The sequence below is a fragment of the Aythya ferina genome (assembly GCF_964211825.1).
Source record: "Aythya ferina genome assembly, chromosome: 4".
Classification (NCBI taxonomy): Eukaryota; Metazoa; Chordata; class Aves; order Anseriformes; family Anatidae; genus Aythya; species Aythya ferina.
In genome coordinates, this window is record NC_140300.1 from 59,634,979 (window position 1) to 59,658,835 (window position 23,857).

The window sequence follows — 23,857 nt, forward strand, 5'->3', positions numbered from 1 at the left end:
ATTTAGCTTGATGGCCTAGAGTATTAAGCAGCTTGCAAACCCAGAGTTGTGGAAAGGAGAAAGGTAAATAAAGAGATAGAAGTAGAAAGAAAATATTTTGTGAAAACTGAAATGACAAGCCATCAAGTAGGAGAGAAGAGTGGCAGTAATTGAACACACACACACACCTGTCCCCTCCTGCCTCCCCCCCAAAAAAAAAAATCTGGGGGAAAAAAAGGTAGTGCATCTTTGGATGTATTTCCCCTTCCACTGAAGCAAAGAGGGTAGGATTCTGTTGCATTCACCATTAAAGCGCTTGCTAAACTTCTGGAAATGGATCTTTTGTTCAGAAAGAGTGCTATAGGATACCAGTGAGTAGAAAAGTGAATGTGAAAGGATCTGGGAGTACCTTCATAGCAACATTGTTCAGAACAGGATAATGAGATTGTTGAAAGGAGCAAAACCAAGATCTCCTGTAACAAGGGAATACAATCCTTCTGTTCTTTGACCTCACCCTTATGATATAACCAGAAGGAAAAGCACAAACACCTGATGAATTAGTTGACAAAACCACCAAAGCTGTTATCAGAAGAACTAAGTATTTTGCAACTCTTCACTACATGTACTCTTTTTCTTTGGGAACTGTAACACGTGATCCCTACATCATTCTCTAGAAAGACGGTTTTCTGTAGATCTGAAAAGTATTAACTTTGCTTCCAATTAGCTCTCCATAATCAATGAAAAAAGTATTTTGCAAATGTTGGATGTAGTTCAAATGTCTATGTTTACAGTTTTCTGCTTCCAACGACAGAGGAGATGATCCACACCCATGCAAAGTGAGTACGGATGTCAGATACATAGTCTGCAGCTGTGTCTATCAGAGAATAACTCTGGTATCACTGAATAAACTTTTACTCTCATATTTACTTTTATTTACACAGACACCATTTATCTACCTTCCTGCGTATTTTAGTTTTTCTTACTTTAGATCTAACATTCTGATGTATGGGTTTTGATCTTTTTTTTTTTTTTTTTTCTCGAAGGGCCACTGACACTAATCCAGAAGAGTTAGGGTCATCTATACAAATTTGTTAAATATGATAGGTGGAGAACAGCGTATCTGATGTTTGAAAAGTCTCATTCCTTCTATCCACTAAGTCTGGTAACAGGAAAAGAGTAAAGAGTAATTTTTAATGGCTATCAGTAACCATGACAGAGAAGAAATAAGAAACAAGATGTGAAAAGGACTATAAAAGCACACTTAGAAAGAAAGATGTAATATCCATCCCTAAGTGTTGCACTTGTTTCCCTCCTTTATGTATGTATTCAATCCTATTTTTACCATAAGTTTCTGAAAGGCAATGTTTCCTGCTACAATTTTCTCTCCCATCCTAGCTCTTGTAATGCATGACCTTCTTTTATTATTTTAACAGTCTATTCCACTAGCTGGTCTGGGGAATCATGAAAGACAACCTTCCCATCTCCCAGAAAATTGCTTCAATGTTTGGAGCGTTTTTGTTTTTTATTTTTCCTGGAGGAGATGACTATTGCAATCAGCAAATAGAAGGAAATGTACATTTAATATTATAATAGAAAAAATGTTTAGCATGTCAAAATATGCATGTGACAGCAGCTTCCCAAACAAAAGAAACCTGTTCTGATGGAGGTAGGCCAACAGAAAACGTCCCCTTCATTTCTCACTCTGTGCATCACCTCCTTGAAAAAGAGAATTGAAGGAAGCGCAGTGTGTTGAGGACAGTTTCCTTCAAGTTTCAATTTTCTTTAGGTTAGCATAGGTTATTTGAATTGAGCCTTATAGCTTGAGTTGGAAATAATTCAGAAACAGAACATGGGAAGTATGCCTTTCCTTTTCATTGTGTTTTTAAATATGTAATTCTACTGATCACTGACATAGCAATATTACTTCAACAGTCTAATTCTAAAGATCCAGAATAGAAACTGGAATTAAGCTTCAAAAACCATTATACACAACATATACATGTACTGTAATAAAAAGCTACTATTTACATTACATTTACTGTTTACATTAAATAAGGCAAATAAACCACTCCAGTCAGTGGAGAATGCCTCACGTTCTCATGACCGCTGACATCATCTTAAGTCTCAATCTAGACAAAAAGTGAATTTCAAGATTACATAAAAACATTGAAAGATTGAAAATATACATACCACTAAGAATTCCTTTTTGTCCACCATCTCATTGCCATCAGTATCAAACATGTTGAAAGCAATTCTAAAACCCGCATGCGGCTCTGCCAAAAAATTACAACAATCATGTCTTAATTTGCTCAGAAAAAAAAACAAACACAAAATTCTAAGAAATTATTTGGTGTCTTTTATAAAAGCCATATCCTCAGCTAATTTGAATTAGCATATTTGTGAACATAGTAAATGCAAATCATAACATCAATATAATAGTATTGTCCATATTATGAAAACATAAGGTATGCTCACAAATGATTAAGGAAATATACAGTAGAAATAAATCACAAAATACTCAAGAAAAATGCATTTCAGTAGAGGTTGCTTCAGCGGTTAAAATAGTGTTAGTTCATATTAGAGTCCATTTTATTTAATAAAATTGTAGAAAATAAGTTTATGAAAACAGTATTCTCAAGACACTTTAAAAAGCTTTGCAAAAAAAAAAAAAAAGTACAGGATGCAACTCCTGGTCAAAATGAATGACATATAGAAAGAGGAAAAATTTTCTTGTTTACATGCTTACAGTCATTGAAATTTGAGATCAGGTTAGAATTTTACATCAGTTCGGAAACACATTGACTTTGAAGGCAACTGTAAGTGAAGTCTTTGGGCAACATTATGGTGATAATTCACTGCCTTGCAATATGAATTATGGCCAGAGGTTAGTCCAGATAAAGAGATGATGGAAGGATATCCACCGATGCAGCATTTAAGTACGGGTTTGGGGTAAAGTTCCCACTCTGTCTGTTTCACAGGAAGTATCCAAATAATATCTGAATAAAAATCTAATGAATCCAATAGAAATGCTTTAATTGTATACAAAGGAAAGACAAAACACGTTGATCCTTCCCAAAAAGCAGCTCTTAAAATATCAGTTGGCATCAGGCTTAGTTTACTCGAGCTATAAGTTCTTCTACTTTGTTTTCACAGGTGGTAGAAGAATAAGTATTTGATTTTGTTAGCGTTTTCTTATATAAATAAACATTTACTTCAGTTTGACAGATTTTCTAAAATGAAGCATGTTACTGATATCAGTATCCCACTGATGTTATCTTTTATGCACTAAGAAGGAAAACAAAACAGTAACAATGTACATAATATATATTCTTCTCCCTATATTCAATGTCCTTTATGACCAGTGAATTCAGTACATTCAGTAAATTCAACTAGAAATTGTATAGGAATTTCAAAGAACAAAGCAAGTTTAAGATCTTTACTGGGTTTTAGCTGAAGTGCCTCAGCGTTTTCAACACCCAGTGAAAGATGTTTCTAGAGAATAAATCACTTAAAGCATAACACAAGATTCTGTAGGACAAGGCAGGTTCAAATGGATATAAAGATGCCTGATACATTTTTTTCAATATTGGGATATGCAGGAGAGGACAAAAAAATCCCAATATATAGCAATATATTTGAAACTTAAGAATTTGTAAAGAAGGATTTTTTCTTTTCCCAAAATACTTACTTGTTAAAATACATAAGAGAAATAAATATTCTGTGTAAGATATCACACCTGAAAACAACAGAAAAAATGATGCCATATTAATTTTACTTTGGATCCAAATCTTAAACTCAAAAACATTAAATCTATGCATAAGGAGGAACATTTTCATACATATGCCTATTCATATTTGTTTGCATGTGACTGTGTTCAAGCTAGTCATTGATTCATTTGACTAAAATATGGATCTATGGTTTTTTTTTTTTTTTTTTGCTGTTGACTATTTTAGGAGATAGATAATGCAAATAAATAAATAAATAATGCAAATAAAATAAACAGTAGAGAATAGCTCATTAAACAGAAGCTGGTTAGATTTTTAGAAGCTATTTAGCTCTCTGAAAATCTCACCAATAATACACGACAACAGTCTTTAACAGCAGGAGAACGTTTACTATGAGAACTTTAATAGCGCTTCCTCCTGATAGATAACGTTTGAAAATAGTTCTTGACTTTAACATATGCTAAGTGCATGTCATATGCTAATTGAAAACTTGGCCTTGTATTACTTACAAAAGCATAGTTTGGGCTTTCAAATTGTCTTTATATGCACACTTTCATAATAATCACCTGAATTTTATATTAAAACTCTTATTAAATGAATGTGTAGCTTTTTGTTAAATATTTTCAAAGCCTATTAAGGGAACCTGTACTGTCATCTTCTACATTCAAAAGACCTGTAAGGAATACATTTCAAGCTTTTAATCTTTTGTCAGATGTCAAAAGGTAATCACAGCATGATATGGCATTACCTTTCCTCTTCAGAAATAAAGAAGGCAAAATTTAAGTTAGAGCTGAAGTCAATATCCAAATGGTATGTTTGATAAGCTGTACTTCCATTTCTCTATTTCTGGGGTAAAAAGGTAACCTTACAGAATGCATACAGCGCAAATGAAGAAGAGCATCCCTCAATGCACTAAGAACTGGCAACAGTAACCTGCAATTCTACCAAAGGCCTTTAGCTCTAGTCGTCTTCAAGGTTGAGCTACCAAAACTGGTTCCTGATTTCTAACCAATTGATTCTGTCTGTTTTATAAAACCCAAAATCTTAAGACAGTCCACAATATTAGACTATTTCAAAAGCTTAACAAACAACAAAAAAAGTATTTAGATGCCTGATAGCAGAGATGTCTAACTGCTGTGATTTTCAAAAGTTACTGTCTGTCTCCTTTATTTCTGTCTAGGTGAAGTTCATAAGCGCTTTTTAAAAAAACAGTCACACCTTTGGACGTTTAAGTATCTTCTAAAGTCTAACTCAACTGAATATATGATGAACTATGTAAACGGTCATGTGATTTTTTTCGCTGAAACACCTATATAATTCAAACTTGAACACTATATTATCCATACAGATTTCACAATTATTGAACAGATTTAACATCAGCACTTCCAGTGCTGCCAAACTAAGAAACTTCAGCATTTTTTATTAATACTTATAGCACAAAAAGTTCCATATTAGTTCTGTCCTGAAATAATATTCATGAAGACTGTCATTTTTCCAGCTTTGCAGTGAAGATTCCCTGCTTTTAAGAACAGTCGTAAAAATCAACTTAGATACTTCTTCAGCTGCATTCTCCAGTAACACAAAGATGTGAATCAACGTGTGGCTTGAATTTATACAGCGCCTTGCAGAAATTCTTTTACAAATGTCTACTTGAGTCTGTTTGGACAAGCAGCTATCAAGAAATCAGATACCTCAAAGGTTCTCATTCAGTAATGTAAAACATTCTTTAATAGCCTGTCAATAAATGTAAAAAATGAATTTTTGTTTGTTTGATGACACCTTCTTTGTTGTAGAATGGAGGAAGGAAGTGCAATTGTCAAACAGTCCACCACAGGTATGAAGACAGCAATATAAAAGGCCTTGAAAGCATTCTCTCCTTTTGTTTGTGCTGGTATATTGTAGCTGTAGACAGATAGTTCTGGTTGACTGCTCTGAGCGTTATGGGAGAGAGGCTCTGTAATTTCAATTGAATTGAAAGAAAAGCTTATTCCAAGATCAGAAAGAAGAGGTGGAGGTCACTTGAGGGTAAAACACAAAAAACTAAGACCTGAGGATGGCTGGCATAAATCTGTGTAGTTTAAATTAATCTATGGCAAAATATATTGACATAGGCCTTTGGTACTTCCTTCATACTAAAATGTGCACGTTTTAAAGAATATGAGTAAAATAATCTTGAAGTGTTCATATCATATAAATGAGAATGAAGGAGACTTGAATTCTATTCCCATTCCCTCCATCTAATATTATCTATAAAATGGGGTAGCAGAATTCACTTGTTTTGTAAAGTGTGCCGAAAAGCTATATAAGTGCTAAAGTTTATTACCAACATTACCAGTTTATTACACCAGTTTTGAATCCTCTTACTTCTATCAGATTCTGTAGAATTTCACTAACAGAAGACTGGAGTAAAATATTGTTGAATCAAGACCGCCTGTTTTGGAGACATCTTATTATTATTAGACTTAGTAAGCAATATCTAGATACTTTTTTTTTTTTTTTTAAACTGATAAGGTACTGATTTAACAGATTATGAAGGTGAATAGTCAGCTGTTCTGACTATACAACTGTCAGCCTAGAACAAGGAAATACAATGCAAAAACGTGCCAGTTTCTGCTTCTCCCTGGAGTACTGATTGCAAGCTCAGGGCAAAAAAATCTAAATGCAGTTTACAATTCAAGATTCAAGAGATTGGAATCTCTAGAACACACTAGAGATTTAAGCTTGTGACACTCCTCTAAAAATAGTGGCTTACTTACTCGTTTAATAAATTTAAGCTGTAGTTAAATTAGACTCATCAAATAAGTGCACATATTTGTTTTGAGTTTTGTTGTTAGCATGATTATTTAAAGATCCAGAAAGTGTCTTTATTTTATAGCAATTGCTTGCAGCTGCTTTTTTTAGAAATATTTTAAAGTTCCATCAGTCCTTTACTATTCTGAAAATAAACAAAAGAATATGGGGGTTATTTACCATAAGTAGTTTTTTCATTTTGGTACATGAGTTAACAGTTTCTTTTTTTTCTCTCTCTCTTTTTTTTTTTTTTTCCCCAAGTGATACAGAATATTAAAGAGGAAAAAAAAAAAGGTGGGGGGAGACCTGGACCATGGCTCTTCCTTTACTAATAAAGTTCTAAAGGTTCAAAAAGAGCTTGGTCAGCTCGTTTTAAAGGGATAGACAGCATTTCTGAAACTCTTTCTGTTGTGAAGAAAACATTTATTCAATTATATCAGGGACCATCACTGTCTTCAGTGATGTCTTAAAGACATTTTGCATATTTTTTTAGAACATTCCATATAAGTTCTATTGTCCGAACTGACAACAGTTCTACAGATGATTGGAAGAAACTGAATGTGAAACAGTCAAACGTCAGTTTACATACTAAAATTACCACTTAATATACTAAATATATACACGTATGTTTATATATATATATATATGTATATACATATATATTTAGTATATTATAAACATATGTGTAAATATAAATATATAAATATACTAGATTACCCGTTCACTTAAGAATATTAGCTGGAAGATGTCAGAATTAAAACACTGTAGAGACTAAAGGGAACTTCTATATTCTTTAAAATGTAGAAAGCAACAATTTTTATTTATTTATTTTTTTAAACTTGATTACATTTTCTGAAAGATTTAAGTACTAAGTTAAGTAGTAATTTACTTCAGTCACAATAACTTAATACATATGACTATTTGGTTCAGGAAAATGAATTCTTATCCCTCACCTTTCTCATTAAGATTACGGAAAAGTTTGGATGATCCTTTCCAAACTGGTGGCGTCTCCATAAGGATCTGATTCAATTCCTAAAAAATAAGATTTGAAAAATACTGAAGAATATATTTAGATATTTGAATGAAGATGTTCTCTGATTATGAGTAAATGCTAGGAAATCAACATAAAAGACGAGAAAGGAACTCCATGCAAATCTACCACTTACTTTAACTTCAGTTTATCACAATGACTTTGTAATTACTTAAACACATACATAAATTTTGCATACATGATTAATACAAAAATTGCTCATCCAAGAAAAAATCTGCATGAATACTAAGTGTTTGCAGAATTGGAGAGATACATATAACATACATATCGTTGCTGAAATTACTCACTGTTGCACATGTTCACTGAAGTCAAAGATGAGTCCCCCCTGGATTTCAGTGAGGTTTTGATACAAGCTCTAGGCAATTGTTCTTTTAAAATACTCAACCTAAACTAAAGCAAACTTCACCCATGAATACAAATGTACTTTATTCTCAATACACGGACACTGAAACAGCCTTCTTGCAGTTGTACAAATACAAAAAAACTAAAATGTGAGAGGCACTTCAGCAAACGCTAGAGTGGCATGAGTATTTCATGCAGCTGTTACACTTCGACACTAAAACTCAGATATGGGCTGAGGAAGGAACTGACAGAGGTTTGAGAAAGTCACTAAACCAAACGTAACAGGCACAGCTGCTCAAGTATGTTTGAGATTCTGGATTCAAATCAGTCTGAAGTGACAAAAAAGAAGAAATTAAAATTTGTGCATTTTTTTTTTTTTTATAAGGATGAAAAACCTTTCTTCTGCAACACCAAGTTTACATCATGAAAAAAGGCAGTTGTAGCAAAAGGTATGGTTATAGGAGTTATTCCAGTGTAGGAACTACTACCCACCTGCTTTGACAGGGATCGCCACTTTTTAGCACCTGCAACAAAAGACAAAGTTATGAACGTACCAAATTTAGTTATGTTAATATGGTGTCATTAAAATTATACTACATCCACAATCCCTATTTTCTAGCCAAACAAGAAATATTTTCCCTACTTTATTAATGAGATAAGTCCTCAGCCTGGCTCAAAAAAAATCTCTTTATCTTATTAATAGAAAAAAGTAGTTTAATACATACCTAGACTCCTAACTTAGATTCCTAGATTCTGGCCCCTGCTTCAGTTCACTAGCCATATATTTTAAAGCAAATACATAGAAATAGAAAAAAAAAAAAAAGTCCTTCAAACAACATCAGAAGCTAGGACTCCTTTTAGCCATTCCAAGGTTCTTCTTTACTTAGGAAGAACTTCTTTACTGAAAGGCTTGATAGGCATTGGAATGGGCTGCCCAGGGAAGTGGTTGAGTCACCATCCCTGGAGGTCTTTAAAAGACGTTTAGATGTAGAGCTTAGTGATAGGGTTTAGTGGAGGACTTGTTAGTGTTAGGTCAGAGGTTGGACTAGGTGATCTTGGAGGTCTCTTCCAACCTAGGTGATTCTGTGATCAGATTCATGCTCCCTTTTAGAGCCTCTGTTGAGCTAATTTTTTGTAAGTAATTTTAACAAAGCTGAAGAGTTCAGAACTGAAATTGCTCATTAAACCTGAAAACTCATAATGAATAAGACTGAACAGATGCGTTCTTCCTGAAGCCTTAAAGTGAAAGAATCCAGAAGCAGATGATACTGGCATTTGACAACGGTTGTCTACAACCACCTAAGAATTCAGAACTTGATGTTCATCACCAACCTCTCAAGACAAACCTTTGCACACATTCAGTATTAAGATAAAGCGCTGCAAATATCAGAATTTACAAAGGTACAAGAAATTGATTATGTGGTCAAATACTTATCTTCTTGGTTAGTAAAGACTAATTTTTATAAAGCAAAACACCCTCTGGTACTAGAAAACCCCTTCTCATGGTGGTGTCCATGCTTCATTAAATAAAAACCAGGACACAAAAGCTACTATGGTCTCTTACTGGTTTGTGGTGTGACACTGACTGAAATTTTAGTTCTACACCTCAGCAATAGCACTAAACGTGTCTGCAAATCCCACTGCAAACATGGTGGGATTATATCATGCAACATCATAACATGATCCAATTTTTTCATGTACTTTTCAGCTTAATTATTTAATGTCAATTAAAGCTTTGTCTCAAAATACTAAAACAAAACAACCACCTTTACCACATAAATTGCTGTATGTTTATGCCTACCACAAAAAATGGGAAATAATTATATCTAGCTTTCCAGCCAGATAATTTCTCATGTTATATATAGATTTATGCTTCTAGACAAGTTAAGTTTTCTGTCTATATATATACTTCTTACAGCTCAGTATTAAGCTGAAGTTTTTATAGTTATCAAGAGCTTTTTAGCAAAACAAAGTATTTCCTCTTCTTTTCATTGACTTTCTGAACATATAAACACATATGCAGATGGTAAAAATGTATCAAGCATGACTATTAAGATATATTTTCCCAAATGAAAGCCTTCACCTTAAAGGCAGCAGTAGAAAGTTAATTATACCATTTATTTCATATTTGACTCCAGCTGCCTGGAGTCAAAAGTTACATTTTATAAAAGAAAAATATACTCTTACCATATTAGTTAGTGTTTAATCAAAAAAAAGGAAGTGAACACCCTCTTGACTTTTGTAGGGTTTACAAGATTTCCAAAGTAAATCAATCACAATAGGCGCATTCACTCCATCAAAAAATCTCATTCAGGTCTAGTATCATTAGCTTTTCCATAAAGCAGACACAAAGAGTTACTATTATTACTCTTCAAAGGGCGGTTTTGCTTTCTAACAATATTCAAGACCTTTCTAGTCTTCATCCATAAAAAAAAAAAAATTAAGCATATGTTCTTTTATGCAAAATATAGACACTCTGGTATGTTGGCCTGCACGGACCCTGCTATTTATAGTTTCAAACAAAACTAAAATGATCCAAAATTACAAAATACTTCTAGCAGGTATTATTATATTATTCAGAAAAATACTTTATTTATTTCCTTTAGGAGAGCATAAGGAGACAGATAATTAAGATGTGCAAACTGACAAAGCAGTATAAAGTTTGAAACTAAACGTTCAGAGATCAGAGGCTGGAAATGGTAGTAAGTACATATCATTTACTTCATTTATTACTTCCTATTTGTCAGCCTTCTGTCCAAGAAGTCAGCCTCGTTCTGCCTAAATATCCTAGATGACTTCCACCATAATGAAGTCATCCACTTCTACTTAGTTGCAGCCTCCTACACCATCCCTTAAAATAATTATCTTAGTCATGTAATCTATAAAACTAGCGTATAAAACTTAAAGGCATGAAGGTTAGTTTTGCCTTTAGTCTCTGAGATCAACTGGATACATGGGAAGGATTTTGACACAAGCAAGATTTTTTTTTTTACACTCAACCCAGAAGGGTTGTTCATTGTTTGAGTTCCTGATCTCTTCTCTTTTGACATGAGATGAACAGAATATCCTTGTAAGCTTAACACTTTTATTTTTTAAACATCTGAATGCTTGCAGTGAGGGAGGAAGAAACCTAAATTTAATTAACATGGAAAAGTCTTACAGGTGTACCACATATGCAGTGTAGACAGACTAGTCAAAACATTGTAAAATGAATTTAAAACAAAGTGTATTATTTAACTGATGCCCCGCAAATGACACAAATACTCCATAGACATACATGGCTATGCTATGGGATGCACTGCCCTGGGAAAAGCTATTGAAACCCACTCCCCGAGTGACAAAAAAAAAAAAAAAAAAAAAAAAGGACCTGGAGATCTGGGTAAAGAAAGTAGATCCAACGTGCTGATGTGTAATTATATATATATTAAAAATATATATATATATATATATATAAATATATATAAAAATATATATATAAAAATATATATATAAAAAAAATATATATATATATAAAAATATATATATATATATATATTTTTTTTTTTGCGATAAGGAATCTGTTTTCTCTGTTTCAAATGGAGAGCAAAAAAGGGAATGAAGATTTGCTTCCTGCTAAGTGCTTCAAAGTTTTGCAAGTTTTCACTACTTCTGTCTTCACTGTTATGAGATTACAGTTTTGATCATGGATGTGCCATTGCTGGATTCCTTCCTCTTGGTTTCATTACAGTTAACATAACAATGGGGAAAAATCTGCAGAGAGCTTTAAGCAGTCCTCGACTGTTTCACCTGCTTTTGACTCTCTCTGTGTTAGCTCTGTGGTATAGATCTTTCTTCCTGAAGTCTATGGTAAGATATTATACATGTTACATCTGAGCAGAGATACTCTCATTTCTCAGTTGTGTGCTGCTACCAATGCCCTGCAAACGTGAGGGCCAGGAAGTCATATTGGAGCGGCAATGGATTGTAACATTCACTTACTGTTTGGTCACTCTTTGATAATCAAAGCAAAAAAAAAATAGAAAAAGTGAAATGAAGTTGTTACTTTATTTTTCATCAATTTAATTAACACGCAGTGCTAGAAAGTGTAGAAAGTAGATTTCCCGAAGGACTGAAATTCCTGCTCAAAGTATGTTATTTAGAAAACCATGACATGCTTATAGAATCTCTGTAGAGCAAAACGAACCAAACAACAAAAATCAACCCCTCTACCCAATAAAAATGATACCAGATGACAACTTAAGATTGCAGAGATTGCAAACCAATGCTATCCTAAATTATTTAGAATACTGGATTCTTGCCTGACTATTTACACAGAAAGTACACAGAGAAGGAGGTAAGAGTCTTCCAGCAGTACTGGTCTGCTTGGAAAGAAACCAGAACTGTAACTGTGCAAAAGGTAAACGTGAATTTATCTTTCATGCCCATTAAGCTGTGTGTGACCTGTAGGGTAAGAATGTTTATCTAATGTTTTCTGCAGGAATCAAAAAAAATGTATACAGATGTTTACAATCTAGTAGAAATCAGGACGCTGTCTGCATGCATTTGGATACCATTAAAAATAAAATTCTGGAAGGTTCAGCATCGTTTCACCACAATCAGAAACAAAAGTAGTAACCAAAACTAAAAGGAAAAATAACATAAACCACCATCATTTCTCAAGTAAGTTTATCAGCATAAAAATCCCGCTTACATTTGGGTTCATCGTTTGTGACAGCCTGAATGAAGTCATAGGGAGTCATATACAGCTGTCCTTCAAATTCTAAACTGGCAAACCTACGAAACCGTTGCTCCCGAGGTGTTGCATAAAGGTGTAAATCTTCAAGGTCTGATCTGCTTTCTGTAACCTTCAAAGACAAAAGGAAATAATTTTAACGTACAAAAAGTATTGTTTTACAATTGCCACTGCCATTCGCTACAAAGAAACTGTAAATGTAAAAGTGATAATTCATAAAGTCAAATCCAACCAAATATTTCTGTACAGTTAGAGTTGAAATTAAGATTTTTACTGCTGTAATTTTCAGTCTTCTACAGTTTTAGCAATAAATCTTCATGCACTGAAATTGCTGACACTACTCAAGCTTGGGGTGGGGGAAAGAGGACATAGGTTCATGCATCAGAGAAAGGAGGGCAATTTTAAATAAAGAAGTCAGTGTAACTTGAGCAGTCAGACTTTAAATGACTCTGTTAAAATTATTTCAGTTTTCTGGCATTTCCAGAAGAAAATTGAATACTTCTTTTTTTTAATTGCTTCTTCATGTAGAATGCAGCTGTTGACAGTAATAGGCAAAACACCTCCATAACACCATTTACAAAAAGTAAACGTGTAAACCTTCTAAAATGTGTAAACCTTCTATGATTATTGCTATTTCAAGTATCTACTGCAATCAAAGCTACCATACTCAGGGAACAGAATAAGAGCAGAATTACTTCTCCAGAGCTACAGAAGTATTATATGGCATGGAGTTCATACAAACCCATGAGAGGTTTATAGATATTGGCCAATTCCCAGTTCACCATCCCACTGTTTTTAAACGTAGTAGTACAAAGCTGTAAATATTCTAAATTGTTGTATCTTTATTTTATACTGTCAAAGCTTCAAACAGAAAATATACTACTACTAACTGAAAACTTTTTTTAATCTCAAAGCCAGGCAAACTCCTCCAAGGAATCAATAGCTTGAAGAAACTGCATGTTTCTTGAACATGTTTTCAGAGATGAAAAAGATAAAATCCAAACTGCTTCATATAAGGAAAAGAAAGGATACACCTAAATCCATTTCACATATATAAGTCTTAGTACTTGGATATTTCACCTTGGACATTTTAACCTGCCTTCTAGAAGGAAAAAGACCACTGAGTACACAGTTCTCTTTCTGGACTGCCTCTAGTCGCTCTGAAATTATTGCATCTATGGGGGGAGAAGGAAAAGGGAATCAAATTTAGTTTCAATGGCAAAAAACTGTCACAGAAATTAGTTGTAATAGAAATGCTTATACATTCATTTAATTGTTAGTAGACTGCTCTACATACAAGTATTCTGTACTTCTGATTGAGAATCAGTCTTCCACATTTTATCTTTTTCAAATGATTACTCAGTTAAACTTGACCAATAAAAAATATTCTGACAACTAGACCTACAAACTCTCTTTAGAATGACACACTCATATAATCACAGGATTGGTTTGGAAGGGACCTTAAAGACCATCCAGTTTCACCCCCCTGCCATGGGCAGGGATACCTCCCACCACACCAGGCTGCCCAAAGCCCCATCCAGCCTGGCCTTGAGCACTTCCACGGATGGGGCTTCCACAGCTTCTCCGGGCAACCTGTGCCAGTGCCTCACCACCCTCTGGGTAAAAAATTTACACATTTTAGAAGGTTTACCCTCTGGGTAAAGAATTTCTTCCTTTTATCTAATCCAAATCTCTCTTAGTTTAAAGCTGTTACCCTTTGCCCTATCACTACACCCTCTGACAAGGAGTCCCTTCCCAGCTTTCTTGTAGGCCCCCTTTAGGTACTGGAAAGCCTCTAAGGTCTCCCTGGAGGAGTGGAAAAAAAGAAAAAAAAGAAAAAAAAAGAATTCTCTTCTGACAAATCCATATTCAAGCAAAAATATTTATGTGCTATTGCTGTTTGAATATAGTCTTAGTGATCCTTCTACAGTCCAGTGGCATTCAAGCTATGCCTTCATGTGGGATTTACACAACACAATTGTTTTGGTAGAGCTTGTAGTGACATAACTGATTGTCTTTGTATTTGAAGTTTAATAATCTATCTTTTTTTTGATACATCTGTTATTTTATCACTATTACAAACATGCTTTTGAATAAACACAGGTTGTAAGCATGAGTAATATAGCAGTACCTCTGCAAAGTCAACTTTCAGGAAAGAAACTGTTTCAAGGCCATATTACACGCGCAGTATGTGTAATCAATTGTAATCAATCATAATCAATCATGCATAATCAGAAGAATCTGTAGGTAATACATCATTCAAGAAATACCATCGCACCTTGACTGTTCAGATTTGGAGAGCATGTTGAGTTTCTTTGTTCTCAGGAAACACACACCATCTCAGGTACTGCTGCTTAGTATTTCCCTCAAGACACTTAAAAAAGCATTTGCAAAAATCTCAGGCATATCTTAGCATTACCTTAAGTACCCTACACTAATATAAAACAACATACTGCAAACATGGAATTTTTAAGACTCGCTTAGACTTAATTCATGCCAGTACTCTGGTCTCCAAAATCTTAGTTTCCGCTTCACTTTCACCAATCTACATTTTCCCTCTGGCTAAATAGCAATGCCAGTATTTTACACTCTGGCTAAAAGTCATTGTAATCCAATAGAAATACTGCTGGCCACCATTAAGAGCCATACCTCTCAATACCCTGCATACCCTTGGTCTGGCACTTAAATGCTCTATTTGCTAAGTGTCAAACTGGATAAGGGCACTGATCTGAATTTTTTTTTGTTTTCATGGTGTTATTTCTTAGCCAGACAAAATCCTGGATCTATCCCCAAAGCACAGTATTTGTTCCAAAACCTAGGCTACAGGAATCTGTAGCTTATGGAAAAGACAGTTTCACCCCTTCCTGCAGAAACCTGCACCTACTTCAGGTTAGCATGGTGGGGAAATTACAGGTTTAAGCAGAATTTTAGTCTAAGGAATATAAATACCACTTTATTATGAACTTTGTGGTTTCACCTGAAAGAATCAGAACAAGCTGTTTATGCTATTGATTTAACATGAACTCAAACAAAGCCCTGTATACAGGGTTTAACTTACTGTGTCAGATCACGGGACTCACCTATCAAGTGTCCAAGTGTCTAGGCAGGGTTTGGCTGCAGAAGACTCTAGGCACAAGCATTAGTAAACTGCCAAGTAAAACCATCCATGGGAATAATATTTTTTTTTCCCTGATTTCCTGTTGAAAGCTTTCCTTCTTCTATTACTGCTTATTAATTCATGAAACTTACTTGCATAGAATCTGTAATTGTTAGAAACTACTTAATACGTTAATTAAAAAGTCAAGACATCCTAAAACGTTATCTCAACCCATACCTTTACAGGCATTCACTTAAGGAATTCTCAACCTGTAATCACAATGCCTCCTCAATATATTCTCCCCAACTTTAGCAGATTATAATCCAGTAGGGCAAGTATGAGAATTTTCGTGACACCATGATTTGCTCTCAATTGATTTATTTTTTATTTTTACCCAGGTTAGGCAATCTTGTCGTAACAGCACTAGTATCAAATCCTGTGGACACAGGAATGAGACAGAGTAGATACTGAATACCTCAGGAAAGGTACTGTTAGTGAGGGAGTGAACAGCATTCGGTAAGATCCCAATTTCTATTTGAAGTTTCATGAGCTTATCCAGACTAAATCTCTCTGTAATTACGAACAATCTTCAAAAAAAAAAAAACCTTTCATGACAGTACATCCCTTTGACAAACGAAAGAGGGGAGATTTTTTTTATGCTTCTGTTTACTAATCCTCTGGGCAATCCTACCTACAAACTACAATGATCTTGCATCGTGTTATGGTTCTTTTGAAAACTGGACATGGTAATTCCCTTCGAGCAGAATGTCATGAACCTCCTGGTAGCAGTATTATCTTAATTTTAAGTGTAGCAGGTAAGTTCCTGTTTATCTTTACATGTATACCAATCTACTTCACTGAACTCGCTGGATAAAAGGTGGCTGACACCAAGAACCCAGGTGATGGCCATAACCTTCCATCTCACAACTGATCAAGTAGATGTAAAGGGGGGAGACTGAGGCTCAGCAGCTCTCACAAACCATGTCTTATCTTCTCCCTGTTCCCACAGGAACCTAAGCACCAAGAGTTGTAAATAGTTTGTGCCTCTCATCCTTTTGCCCTTCCCCTTTCTAACTCCAGTGCATCTTCGTTACGGTCGCTCAGCACTTTTAAGTCAATCAGCTCTGAATACATTTCATGCAGCATCTCTTTTAGAGTGATACCACTCTGTATTTTCTCCCTTAAATCACAGCAAAAACTTAACTGGAGGAAATCTAGGCTTTCTATCAAGCAAAATTTTTGTCCCAAATTCACTCCCATTTTGTATTCATAGCTCACATACTGTGTCTGCCAGAACAGCCAAGCCAAACAGCCTCAGATGTCCAGTGCTCTCACCAAAGATTTCCACATATTACTCCAACTGCCTTAAGGCATGTTTCATTACCATTTCTAGTCCCATATATTTTGTCTTACTGGCTCTCTTACCTCACTGATATGATGTCTGAATTTGGTATAATGTGAATTAACCTTGATGGTTATAGTGAAATCCATGCAGTAACTCTACACTGCCATAAAATGGCCTGACGCAGGACACAAACTCACACAGTGACATCAAGGTAATTAAAACATTGCAATAGTTCTGACCTCAAATTATGTGAAAATATCAATAAATGGTAATGATCAGGGTCAGTGGAAGTAAGGTGCAGAGGATAAAGCATGAAGTCACTACCCTTCCTCTTATAAAACAGAGAAGAAATGTCCTTTGCCAAGTGTTAGTCACAGAACGTTAAGTCAGTAATTACGAAGTTTTATTCTCTGGCCAAAGATCTATTTTTTCCCATAGAGACGAGCTTAAATGCCAGAGACAGGATTTTTATTTGAAAATTAGAAAACTTGGTGCCTACAAGTAAACGTAATCCAAAAGAATCTATTATCAAAACCCATAACAACGCTTCAACTTTCAGATCCTAAGAATATCTAAGCTAATGCAAAGTATTTTACAAAACACGAAAAAACATACCCGCTGTGTGTACATGTATACGAAGTGAATGGCTCCAACGGTATCATAAAAGACACACGTTTGTTGTGTTCCAAGTCAAATCAGTGTTCTTTTGCTTTTCCCAACTGACATAAAGGTGATACTATTTTAACTAAAGAAGCCAACATTTGCTACTAAAAGTACCTTTCACTTGCAGTCAAAAATATGTTATGTTACAGTAGTTTAATCTTTAATTTATTTCAAGTGAGTGAGTTTCTTTGAATTTTTGCTTGCAAAGTAATCTGTCTTCCATCAATGAGAATCTGTGCAAATTATTAAAATAAAAAGGTTTTCAAAGCAATGCTGCTCCTTACTTCCTTCACTTATATTTGACTTCAGGCTTATTTAATATGCTCCCATGTAGATAAAAGTAGCACAATTTTGTTTTCATGCTGGGTGGCCAAAAGGTTAAACGTCAAGTTCCCAGTGTGGGGAAAATCCCAAAGTAGACAAAATTGTTTTGATGCTTAGTGAAGTTATATTTCTAGCAGCTACTTAGATGTAGAACAGCCAACAATTTTGTTAGTTGATCCCTTTTCTCTGAGATAAGGACATTATTATATTAAAATATTTACAAGCATAGGAAGCTGGAATGTGTTTAAAATGCTGTAAAAAGGGCCCTGTTCAAATATAATTCTGTTACAGGAAATTCTTGGGGTAGCAATGTTTATCTATAAGCACAGCTACTCCAGAAATCCTCCAAAATAAATATTACACTGACATATTCTCCAACAGTCCGTCTTACATAAGTTTGACAGGCAGATTACTTGAACTCTAGCAGTTCTTCCAGAAGATTCAGTCTGCATGTATACCCTGCTATACATGTCCATATGCTTTGCCGCATGCGAGACTGAAACATGCTGGATCTGTCTATCCCAAGCATGTGTCATCCCTTTTTAACATCCTGAGGAACACAGAAGTAATGCTGAGAGGAAAATGTTCCTTTTCCTTCAACAAGGCTCTGCTACAGCTGGCAGGCAAGCGCTATCCCTCACAGGGTGATTACACGGTGAAGAGCATCAGATGCTATCAGCCAATGAGCAAACCACTTTCCTACATTTGGCAATTGACCCATGTGAAATGCACAAGGCATATGAAAAAAGGTTAACTACAAGTGATCCTTGTGAAAATGACCCTTTATGCATCTCTTCAAGCAGCATCCTCTCTGAGCAGGCAGAAGAGCCTACTCTCTAGGGGCATTTGCCTTACTTTTTGGAGTTAAACTCTTCTTCATTTCACAGAGTTGGAAATATATGATGTAATCCACTCAGAAATGTGCTGCTACAAATAAACTTGACCTTTTGAGTATTTTCACAAGGAGAAAGAGAGAGTTTCACTGCTGAGGTAGAAGGAAAAAAACCGCTAGAAACATCCCAAGCATGCAGCTTCCTTCTCCTGGAAAGGAGCATGCCTTCAAGAAACACGATAAGTAAATGCTCTGTGTCTGTCTCCCCTCAACTTCTCTTTTAATTCCCAAGTCACCTCTGAAGGAAGTGATTCTCAGCAGCTCTTCATAAAAACATCTGAACATAAGGACCTGGAGTTCACTACCTTTACACAATGACAATGCAATTACAGAAGAGATCTCTTTGGGGTGCTAAATATGTCATCATTCGTATTTCCAAGAAAAATTTAATAAGCTGAAGAAATGACACTGGAAGTAATGAATATGGAAGCAAGGAACTGGAAGACTAGCTCTGCTATACTGTGCTGAAAAAGCACGATATGCGGCTGTCCTGACAAGGTAAATACTTCATGAACAGAACGTTGTTTGAAATCTCAGGATCAGGGCTCTTTTGGGGTTAGTACCATTCTCAGTTGTCAGTACAGAGAATCTATACCAAAAAAACTGTTGTCTCAAGGAGTTTCCTGTTCTGCATAAGCATCTCCTAGACCCGCAAAGGAGCTCTCCCAGTCCTTACCAAAGCCTTCAGGCATGATACCAGCAGGTCTGGGTGCAGAATTTTACTTGATTCTGAAACACTACATGGAAGTGACCTGGAAATTAAGTGGAAGGCTTTGCTAACAAATTCAACAGCAAAACTGTTTGCCACATAATTCGCCCCATGTTGGTGACACGTATCAGAATTAATCTGACTTCTAGCAAAGAGCAACTTCTTATGTGGCTGTACATAAATTTACAAATCTGTTTCTCACCAGGTTTCATTCTGTAAGCATTTCATAGCACAGAAAGATCTGCAGCCCATTCTGACACTCTCTTTCTCCAGGAGCCTCAGATTTTTTTCAGTTACTCTCAAATGATGCACCTCATTTCTGAACCAGCCAGGAATGGGGAAGTACCCCCATCAACATCCACATAATCATCAGTGTTAGGCCTGCAATCCCAAAACTCTCTTAAGACTGGTTCCATACCAGTGAATACTAGACACCAGGAGTAGGACAAAGCAACTAATTACCAAGGTGGATATGATACTATCATATTCCTAAATGTTCCTCTACTACTCCCAAGCATTATTTGCACTCAGCGGTAGAACCTGAAGAAAAACAACCTGTGGTGATACTACCAGGACCAAGCAAAACTCTCACAGGCCATGTGAATGTTACCTGGAAGCAGTTGGCCTGCAAATTGTTCTTGGAAAGTCACAATAAAGTAGGTCTTAAAAAAAAACACAACAAAACACAGACATCTTCTTCAGTATCTAGCGGGACCAGAAACCTATTCTGCCGCCTACTGGAGCTGCCTAGATGAAACAAGGCTGTTCTGCCCATTACACCTCCACAAAAAGCCACCTCAGGAAATAAAACGTGGGAATTAAGGACGAGCTATGACTGCCTCATCCATACCTATCTTGAATTCTCTTGACCATTTTTAATATTTAAGTACTTTAATATTTGAAAACATTGTGATACTGTCTTCAGTTACAAGTTGATAGCGCATTAACTGCTAACTATTTTTTCTATTGTCAATTAATATTTCAGGTATTTGTTGAATGGAACCAATACATGGGAAGAGATGGACTTTGTGTTGCACACACTAGAATGTTTGAAATTTGTTAGGAATCTCCATCAATTCCACGTTTTGAGGAAAGGATTACAGGTTTTGCAAGCGGCGACCACTTTGATGTCAGGACTGTTCTTTTGAAGGGTTGTTCTAATAAGGAAGTTGTGAGTGTACAAAAACCTTCATCCAAAAATACTCATTTTGTTGGATGGAATACTCATTTCCATCTGCTACATGAAGCCCCAGAGATAAGGCAAAAATCATGCAGTGCAATTCCTTCTAGCAGCTACTGTAGCTCACTATAGCACCAGGAAGCAAGAGCAGAGACACCAGCTGCCTCCCACTTCAAACGATCCAAGTAAGAAGCATCTGGGAAGGGAATCCTGCTGGAAGGAAGCTTATCAACAACACACTACCATCGCACAATACGAGGAACAACATTCACGGTATTTTATTCACAGAGGTATTTTAGAATCCTGTAATGAAAGAGCAGGCACAACTCTTGAGGGCAATCATAAATGGCGCACAGATCACTGACGGAGCTCACGGTCAAACTAGTCTTGATAGCTGAGCAGCTAGACCCAGTATCAAACTATGGCATTCCTGTGCTGCCACACAAACCCTTCTGCAGGGCAACAGCCAATGATAGATAAAGCACAAGAATACATTAATTCAAATCAAAACTTTCACACCTATTTGATCCTCATTTTGAGAGGATGGGTAGGGGGGGCAGAATTGAAAGGATGTTTTGTCCCCCGAATGCTGACCACTAAGATCTGCTACTTGAAATCAACGAGAACTCTCATTCAAAATAAAAGATGGAACACAAAGCCAACATATCAGTCACTGAGCATTTAGTCTGGCTACACAAGCTGAGTGTTCACATTCCAACTTACTCCTTCAGATTTTATTGTTAACCCAATTGAAATCCAAAATAATTACAACCTCTTTTCACACAGGCGCACAAAAATAAGCACGTTCATTTTTTCTTTTTTTTTTTTCCCTCCCTGGTGTTCGACCCTACAGCATTCAAAAATATTCTGCATATAGAAAGCAGACACATTTTATTTCACATGTTATCTTATATTGGTTCAAATCTAACCGTATTTCTGACATCTAAGCTCTACACTTTGCAACCTCAACACTTTGGAAGTTATGCATGTAAAAAATTCATCATTTTAAGTCACACTAAATTTACTGATTTTTCAAGGTTGCAGCAGCCGTATTTCCTTCAAAAGAAGTCCCAGAATTAAGAGTGGATGGGTCAAATGATGTAAAGGTCTGTCCAATCAAAATGGCATGGAAGGCTGAAAGAGTTTCTTAGGTCCTCTGTGCCCTGGTACCACACTCAAGATAATGAGTAGATGAGGAATCAACAGCATCTGGCTCCCTTTCCCTTCATACATGACGTTGCCTATAGAGACTGCTTTTTAGCTAATAACGAAGGCAAAACTGCTACCAGTGTTCATAACTGAGCCTAAGGCCTCCACTGCAAAAAGGCAGAGCCCGTGCCCGCACGTATTATAAGTTAAACTCGACGTAAAGAAAGCGGGCCACTTGCACCGCTGATTTTCAGCCTCAGAAGCCATCAGCCTGCCAAACCACCTAACCACGGCTCTTGCCATTTTAACAAGCCTGTAACTTTGAACGAAAAAAACAGACAGCCAGACATCACCACCATATGCTAAGCACAGCACCCTGCAGGATTTTCTCCCTATGGGGGGGAAACTTCAGTTTCCAAGGGGATGCCAACTCCTCCTTGCCACCCGTGGCCGGCCAGCCACCGCACCTGCGGCAAGCACCGAAGTTCTGCGCAAACCTCTCGCGGAGGACAAATCGCAGCATTTGAGCTACCAGCAGCGGTTCCCCTTACAGAACAATGTCTTATAAAAGGAAAAAAGAAGAAGCTCCGAAGACCGTTTAAAGCGGGAGTCTCCAGGCGCTGGCTGTGCCCAGCGGGCACCCCCGGGGGAGGCAGGGCAGGGCAGGGCAGGGCAGGGCAGGGCAGGGCAGCCCCCCGCCCTATCCATCCCTCTCTCCTCCATCCCCTTCGCCCCGGGACGGGCTCCTGCAGCGGCCCGGCTCCCAACCTACCGTCTCCTTGGCGGCGGCCGCCACCGGGATGGGGAGCAGCGCCCGGGCTCCGCCCGCCTCGGCGGCTGCCGGCTCCCGGGGGGGCTCCCGCCGCCGCTCGGACAGCCGGTGCCCCGCGTAGCCGGCGACAGCCGCTCCAGCCGCCGCCGCCGCCCAGCCCAGCTCCCGCCGCCCCCGCCTCGTCCCGGCCCCGCCGCCTGCCCACAGCCGCCGGCCGGGCTGGGCGCCGGGCGCGGGGCACAAGCGGCGGCGCCACCGCAGGAGGGTGCGCAGGGCGGCCATGGCCGCGGCTCCGCCCCGCTGACGGGCGCACGGAGCCCCCGAGGGGGAGAAGGAGAAGGGGAAAGCTCGCGAGAAGCGGGGAAGGGGTGGGGAAGCGGCACGACACCGCCCCGCCGCCCCCCCCGCCGGTACCGGGCGCCCCTGGCAGTCCGAGCGCTGTGCTCATAGCGAGGGGTGTCGAGGGGCGGCCCCGGGCAGCCGCAGGGGTTTGTGCCCGTGGTGGGCTGCGAGCACAGAGCCGGGCTGCTTAGGGCGAAGCGGCAGGGTGGCGTGGAAACCGCCCTGAGTAGGGACTGAGCTTATTCGTGGGCGTTGTGGTGTAGAGTCATGGAATCACAGAATATCTCCTGCTGGAAGGGACCCACGAGGACCCAAAAATCAGACTGTGTGTCTGACAGCAGTGTCGAAATGCTTCTCGAACTCCGGCAGGCTCAGTGCTGTGACCACTGCCCTAGGCAGCCTGTCCCAGTGCCCGACCACCCTCTGGGTGCAGAACCTTTCCCTAACCCCCAGCCTGATCCTCCCCTGTCCCAGCTCCATGCCGTTCGCTCGGGTCCTGTCGCTGTCCCCAGAGAGCAGAGCTCAGCGCCTGCCCCTCCGCTCCCCTCGTGAGGGAGCTGCAGGCCGCCATGAGGCCTCCCCTCAGCCGGCTCTGCTTGGGGCTGAACAAACCGAAGGACCTCAGCCGTTCCTCATATGTCTTGTCCTCTAGACCCTTCACCATCTTCGTAGCCCTCCTTTGGACACTCTAATAATTTAATGTCCTTTGTGTTTATACAAATCTGTAATAGTTTAATCTGCATTGTGGTGCCCAAAACTACACAG

The 23,857-nt window shown here is 37.7% G+C and overlaps 1 protein-coding gene across 3 annotated transcripts in view; it reads right to left on the reverse strand.

Moving 5' to 3' along the window:
- The window catches only part of MICU3 (mitochondrial calcium uptake family member 3), a gene marked incomplete at its 5' end in the record, with an annotated part of 47,418 nt that extends 24,386 nt beyond the window's left edge, over positions 1-23,032 (reverse strand). For 2 of the 3 annotated variants that reach the window (XM_084517496.1, XM_084517497.1), the window contains 6 exons: positions 2,170-2,252; positions 3,668-3,715; positions 7,448-7,526; positions 8,380-8,411; positions 12,578-12,731; positions 22,751-23,032. In XM_084517496.1, the coding sequence (XP_084373622.1) occupies positions 2,170-2,252; positions 3,668-3,715; positions 7,448-7,526; positions 8,380-8,411; positions 12,578-12,731; positions 22,751-23,032 (678 nt within the window). Of the gene's footprint in view, positions 1-2,169; positions 2,253-3,667; positions 3,716-7,447; positions 7,527-8,379; positions 8,412-12,577; positions 12,732-13,699; positions 14,185-22,750 lie in introns of those variants that run through there. The other variant, XM_084517498.1, reaches the window with a different exon arrangement.
- Positions 23,033-23,857: the final 825 nt, after the last annotated feature.